The sequence below is a fragment of the Helobdella robusta genome (assembly GCF_000326865.2).
Source record: "Helobdella robusta unplaced genomic scaffold HELROscaffold_18, whole genome shotgun sequence".
NCBI classification, from domain to species: domain Eukaryota; kingdom Metazoa; phylum Annelida; class Clitellata; order Rhynchobdellida; family Glossiphoniidae; genus Helobdella; species Helobdella robusta.
Window position 1 is genome coordinate 2,891,956 of NW_008703981.1, and position 7,174 is coordinate 2,899,129.

The 7,174-nt window shown below is 31.0% G+C and overlaps 2 protein-coding genes across 2 annotated transcripts in view; both read right to left on the reverse strand.

The window, feature by feature from the left end:
* HELRODRAFT_98699 (hypothetical protein) overlaps window positions 1–1,864 on the reverse strand; it is a 10,244-nt gene extending 8,380 nt beyond the window's left edge. Inside the window, exon 1 of the mRNA XM_009016499.1 lies at window positions 1,796–1,864. Within this exon, the coding sequence (XP_009014747.1) occupies window positions 1,796–1,846 (51 nt within the window). The 5' untranslated portion in view covers window positions 1,847–1,864. The remainder of the gene's footprint in view (window positions 1–1,795) is intronic.
* Window positions 1,865–6,587: 4,723 nt separating this feature from the next.
* The window catches only part of HELRODRAFT_123753 (hypothetical protein), a gene marked incomplete at both ends in the record, with an annotated part of 3,855 nt that continues 3,268 nt past the window's right edge, over window positions 6,588–7,174 (reverse strand). The window contains one exon of the mRNA XM_009016500.1: window positions 6,588–6,879. Coding sequence (XP_009014748.1) covers window positions 6,588–6,879 — 292 coding nt within the window. The remainder of the gene's footprint in view (window positions 6,880–7,174) is intronic.

A 7,174-nucleotide genomic window follows, 5' to 3' on the forward strand; every position in this document is an offset into this window, starting at 1 on the left:
AATGTCCACACAGAGAACGTCGACATTTTCATCATCAAATGCACTGTTATCATTTACAACATATTTGATGTCATGCTTTATGAACACACCAACACCTCCGCCTCGTTTGCTTTTTCTATTTTTATATACAAAATTGTAATTATTTAACTTAATTAAATCAACTGTTTCATTGTTCAACCACGTTTCTGATATTACTATAATTTTGAAAAAGTCGTCGAATTGTTTTAAGAAGATTTCTAGATTTAATAATTTATGAAACAAACTTCGAGCATTCAGATGAATGATTGGTAGGTGATTGTTTTTCATTTTATTCTTCAATTTTATTATGTTAGATAATTCTTTTACAGTGTAATATTTTGATTCTTCGAGATTCTCTTCTATGAAGTTTTTATTCATGTATGTATGTATGTATGCATGTATGTATGTATGTATGTATGTATGTATGTATGTATGTGTGTGTGTGTGTGTTTGTTTGTATGTATGTGTGTATGTATGTATGTATGTATGTATGTATGTATGTATGTATGTATGTATGTATGTTTGTATGTTTGTAGGTGTTTGTGAAAGTGTAAATTCATACAGACACGTACAACTACTTACAAGATACATAAACATACCATAAGCCAGGTATAAAAATTTTTGTTTGTCACTTCGTTAGTTTGTTTGCTTGTTTGTTTGTTTGTTAGTTAGTTTGCTTGTTCTTTTTGTTTGTTTGCTTGTTTGTCTGTCTGTTCGTTAGTTAGTTTGTTTGTTTGTTGCAAAAGAAACTAGCATCATCATCATCGTCGTCATAATTACCATCACTATCAGAATCACTATCATCATCGTCATCCTCACCACCATCATCATCTTCTTCATCATTTATAATTGGTGATGTATGCGTATCTCTTTGGTATTCATCAAGTTTTTATCAACCAGACCGAATGGAGACATGATGATGATGATGATGGTGACGACGACGACGACGACGATGATGATGATGGTGATGATGATTTTGCAGCAACAATAACAACAACAACAACATCATCATCATCATAATCGCTGCTCCGATAAGATCATCGAATCTAATAAAAAATCATCTTCGTCATCGTCATCATCATCCTGGCAGCCCTCGTAATCAACATCAAAACAAACGAATGATTGACTGACGAATAACTAATAAATAACAAACTTCTATTCACTCACTCACTCACTCACTCACTCACTAACTCACTCACTCACTCTCTCACTCACTCACTCATTCTTTCATTTTTTTTTCTTCCATTCATTCATTTATCTACTAGTTTTTTACTCTCTCTCCCCCTCTCTCTCTCTCTCTCTCTCTCTCTCTCTCTCTCTCTCTCTCTCTCTTATCTCGCTTTCTTCACAAAAAAGAATTTTGTTGGATAAAAATAAAAATGAAAGGAAAAACTAAATAATAATAATAATAATAATAATAATGATAATAATAATAATATTGATAATAATAATAATATTGATAATAATAATAATAAATAAATAAATAATAATAATGATAATAATAATAATAATGATAACTTAACTTTTCATATTATTATTGTCATTCTCGATTTCCATTTTCTATCACCTATAATTCTCATTCCAGAAAATTAAGTCTTAGTCTTCTTGGGCAAATATAAAAAATCTTTGTCAAGTTACATTACGTTAATTCATTCGTTTAATCGTGCACTCACTCATTCATTCATTCATTCATCCACTCATTTATTAATTCATTTGTTCTTTATTGCATTCATTCATTCATTCATCTATCAATTCAATCTTTCATTCATTCACTTACTGTTGTGGTTTGTTCCCATTTTGACAAAAAGTCATCCTTGGCTTCCACCATGAAACTCTTCACTGAAAATTATTATTATTTTCCTTAATTATCATTATTATTGTTAATAATAATAATAATAGTATTTTTATTATTATTTTTTTTTATTATTGTTATTATTATGATCATCATCACAACTTACTAAACTCGGAAAATTTTTTTGCGTTGGAAGACATTATTATTATTATTATTATTATTATTATTATTACTATTACTATTATTATTATTATTATTAGTAGTAGTAGTAGTAGTCGTAGTAGTAGTAGTAGTAGTAGTAGTAGTAGTAGTAGTAGTAGTAGTTGTAGTAGTAGTAGAGTAGTAGTAGTAGTAGTAGTAGTTGTAGTAGTAGTTGTAGTAGTAGTAGAGTAGTAGTAGTAGAAGCAGTTACTTGAAATAATCAACAAAATAACTTCTAGTATAATAAAGACAACAATAACAATAACAGTCAATATTGTTAATATTATGGTTGTTGTTGTTGTTATTATTATTATTATTATTACTTTTATTATTATTATTATAAATAAATATATTTTTCATGTATAGTCAAACAGTTACGAAGCGTTAACAGTAGAAAAGCGGGTTATCCTTCAAATCAATTAATATATTTTTATTATTATTGTTATTTTTATTGTTATTATTATTATTAATGTTATTGCTGTTGTAGTTGTTGCTGATGTAGTTTTTTCAATGATAACAATGTTTCGTGGATGAATTCGTTAAGAATAATAATAATATCTAACGAAATAACAACAATAATTATAACAAAAATAATAATTATAATTAATTATTATTATTATTTATATTATTAATTACAAATATTAAATCATATCATTGTTATCCTCCGACTGAATGCTATCTCAAAAAACATAACGAGCACTACCTTAAAACATATTTGGTTAAAGTTGCTATTATTAATGATACTTGTATGTATGTATGTATGTATGTATGTATGTATGTATGTATGTATGTATGTATGTATGTATGTATGTATGTATGTATGTATGTATGTATGTATGTATGTATGTATGTATGTATGTATGTATGTATGTATGTATGTATGTATGTATGTATGTGTGTGTTTGTTTTGTTTGTTTGTTTGTATGTATGTGTGTATGTATGTATGTATGTATGTATGTATGTATGTGTGTGTGTGTGTGTTTGTTTGTTTGTTTGTATGTATGTATGTATGTACATTTGCATGTATGTTTTGTTTGTTTCTTTTTGTTTGTTTTGTTTTGTATTTATGTATGTGCTTATTTATTTCAAAAATTATATAAATTGAAATAGCAGTAGCCCACTAGAAGTTGTAGTATCAGCAGCAGTTGTGGTAGTTATAGTAGTGGTGGTGGTAGTGGTGGTAGTAGTAGTAGTAGTAGTAGTAGTAGTAGTAGTAGCAGCAGTAGAAGTAATATCATATAGAAACAAGCAAGATAAAATCAAATTATTGATTGGAGTATAATGTTTAAAGTTTTTCAAACGTAAGCTATTTAGAATTCATCATTTGGATGATGGTGATGATGAAGATGATGAGAATATTGTTGTAGTCGTCCTTGCTGATGTTTTTGTTGTTGCTGCTGATGCTGTTTTTGTTGTTGTTGTTGATGATGATGTTGTTATTGATGCTTTTGTAAGTAAGCTGATTTGATGAAACATAATTGTTCAAATGTTGAATATGTATACTTAATGTTTCTTGTACTGTTTGTGGCCTTTTTGATGTTACCAAACTTGACATTACCAATACTAATTTCTCAGTTCAGAGGCGTGGGCAAACTTTCTGCCGTGAGGGCCGCAGTGAAAACTACTTTACTTTTGAAGGGCCGCATATGTACTTAAATAGCAAATTTAGCCGTAGTTTGCCTTGCCCTGTCTTAGTTAATGTCATCTTACTAGGCGTTAATGTCTTTAATGTCGCTTTATCGAAAACAGCATGTGGTTCTTTTACGCTGCTGTAATTGATGTTAAAACGTTTGCAGCAAGCCTTAGTGTTGGTGTTTTTATTTTATTAGGTTGATCAAAAATAAGATTACGAACGTATGTAAAATATGTAATGAAATATAAAAATGTATGTACGGTTTGTTGTTTCTATTTATAGAATTCACTTTGTTTATTTACTTTTTTATACTTCACCTTCTCTCTTTCTCTCTCTCTTTCTCTCTCTCTCTCTCTCTCTCTCTCTCTCTCTCCTTCTTATCTACTATAGATCTTGTTCTTTTATCAACACCTCATCTTTTGTGTATAAATTTCTCTCTTGCATTATTTTATGACTTTATTCATATGATATTTACTTCATATGTGTCTTTGTACCCTTTCTTTACGTTCTCTCTATCTCTTTTCTCACTCCCTTTTTTTTCTCTCTTTTTTCTCTCTTTGTGTGTTACTTTGGTATTTTTTATACTTGTATAATTTTTGGCACGTTATAAATTTTTTATATTCTTTGTTATCTTTCTTTTCTTTCTTCGAAATTTTCTCTCTCTCTTTCTCTCTCTCTCTCTCTCTTTCTCTCTCTGCCTTTCTCTCTGTCTGTCTGTCTGTCTCTCTCTGTCTGTCTCTCTCTCTCTCTCTCTCTCTCTCTCTCTCTCTCTGTCTCTCCAACTAATTGTATGTCTGCATGTAGGTTGGTTTCAGAATCAGGACAAAAATTTTTTTTTTCGTACTTTTTAATATTTATACTTCGGCTCATTTTTTCCCTTTGCAATTGATTGATGATTTGTTGTTTTAGGTTCGATCTGTTTGCGTGTGTTGAGATGCACAAAGCGTACAAACACGTACGTGTACATGAAAATAATACATACGTACACCTAAAAGATACAAAATACATACATACATACACACACAAACATACATTTCAAACGCTTGTTTTTATTGTAACTACAACAACAATAGTGTTCTTCATAATCTAGCTGTAATGTCTTTCTTCAATTATCGCTTGATCTGACTCAATGTGTCTTAAACTTAATCCTTCTAAATTTGAATTAATTTGTTTTAATAAATCTAAACACGCCATTACTATTCCTTCTATTATCTTACCAGATTCTCAAACTCTTGATGTATTATCAATGTATTAGTATGATGTATGATATCTCATAAGTTTCGTAGTCTAGGCTTTATCTTTGGCTCTAGCATGTCTCTTTCTTCTCGGATTAATAGTGTCGCTAGAAGCTCTTACTTTCCTCTACGTAGAATAAAAAGACTTTTGCCTTTTCTTGACAATCCTACTCTTCTCCTTCTTGTTACTTCGTTAGTCTTATCTAGGATTGATTATTGTAACTCGCTCTACTATGGTTTTCCTGATTCTACACTCTATCCTTTAAATGAAGCTTTTAACTCAGCAGCTTGTCTAGTTGATCGTGCCCCTTTCTTTTCTCATATATCTCCACATCTTGTTCTCTTGCACTAGCCATAGACTATTTTTTAAAATTTGCACATTTTCCTATAAGTCTCAATCTAAATTATTTCCTAAGTACTTATCAGATCCTATTAATTGAACTTAAACGCGCCGGTTTACGATGGTCTTCTTGTTCTCTGGAACTCTCTGACTACTTCTCCATCACTTACGAAGTTCAGAGCGGATCTCAAGACCCATCTGTTTGCGATATTCATTGGGAAGTACTGTTTACCTAACGGTGTTGATAACAAATCATTACATTCATATGATTTTAAACGATTTTATTTCAATTATTCTTCATCCTCATTTGCCAGATGGCGCTAGAAAATCTACCAAGTCAGTGTGCTGAAGAGAATTTGGAGCTGCAATGACAAGCGAGTGTAAATTTTAAGAAAGTTCTTTAATAATAAAATTCTCGGTCATGCTTCATTTTATTTCGTTCATTATTTTATTTTAAATCTCTCTCTCTCTCTCTCTCTCTCTCTTTCTCTAAGAAAAATACTCTCTTTCTCTCTCCTCTCTCTCTCTCTAAGAAAGATACTCTCTTTCTCTCTCTCATGGAGATATAATGAAGGATAACCATGAATAAATATTATGTAGAATTGGTAAAATTTTTGATGTATATGTCGGTACAGGTCAGTAAATGATGTACTAGTATCGATCGGTAAATTGACGGTTTCGGTCGGTAAATTTTCATTTTCGCCGTGGTTTCAGAGATTTATTACACAACAAAGAAATATATTGCCAAATTTTTATTAAAATTAAGAAAAAAATATGGTTGGTGGAGAGCCATAATTTAAAAATGACTTCAATATATATTCAAAATAATATTGTAAGAAGGTGTTAGTATATGTATTTTTCGTTGTTAAACCTGATCATCATCATCGTTGTCGTCATCGTCATCATCAACATTACTCATCATCATCATCACCACCACCAACAACAACAGCAACAACAGCAACAGAATCATCACATCATCATTAACAACACCGACAACATTGTTGTGAAACTTGAGAAAAAATTGTTTCGATATGTGTTGATAAGATTAACGAAAGTCTACAAATCGGAGTTGACGTCATCATCCAAATATGCGTATGCTGATGTTGTTGTAGTTGCTGTTGCTGATGTTGTTGTTGATGTTGTTGTTGTTGTTAAGGTATTATTAATGTGTTGTTGTTGTGGTTCAGGAAAAAAATTTATATGCTGTTGATGTTGTTGTTGATGATTCGTTGCGTTAGAAATTGATTTATCCGAATAGCTAACATCATAGTTTATGTTACTTTTGTTATTACTTTTAGAAAACTTTTGTTGTTGTTGTTGATGATTTGTTGATGACGTCAATTGTTGTTGTTGTGGTTGCAGTTGTCGTTGTTTTTCAACTGATTTCAACATCTCGTTCAAATACGTCTGTAGCGTATTCAGCACAGCATATATGGCCGTATTGCCAAAGGTATGTGTGATTAAAGTGAAGTGAGTTAGGTACTTTTGAATGATTGTATCGAGTTGGGATGTCGACGACGACGACGACGATGACGACGACGATAAAGTTTGTTGTTGTTGTTTGTTGATGTTGTTGTTGATGTTGTTGTTGTTGTTGTTGTTATTGTTGTAGAAGGATCGTTCTTCAGCTAATAAATCCATAAGTTCTTTCAAGATATGCCTGAATAGTGTGTGTTAATGAAGATGGTAATGACGATTTCAGTAATAAAAATGTTTATTACGATGGTAATAATGATGACGACGACAATGATGATGATGGTGGTGATATCATCGCCACCATCATCACATCAGCAGCAGCAACAGCATGATGATGATCATCACCATAATCAGTTTCATCATCATCATCATCAACATTCTTATATTTGACGTCATTAAACAAGATGGCCGTGTTCTACATGTACTTCTTCCTAGCTAACGAGATGAGCGAGCAATTCACAGCAGATAAATGGATGAAA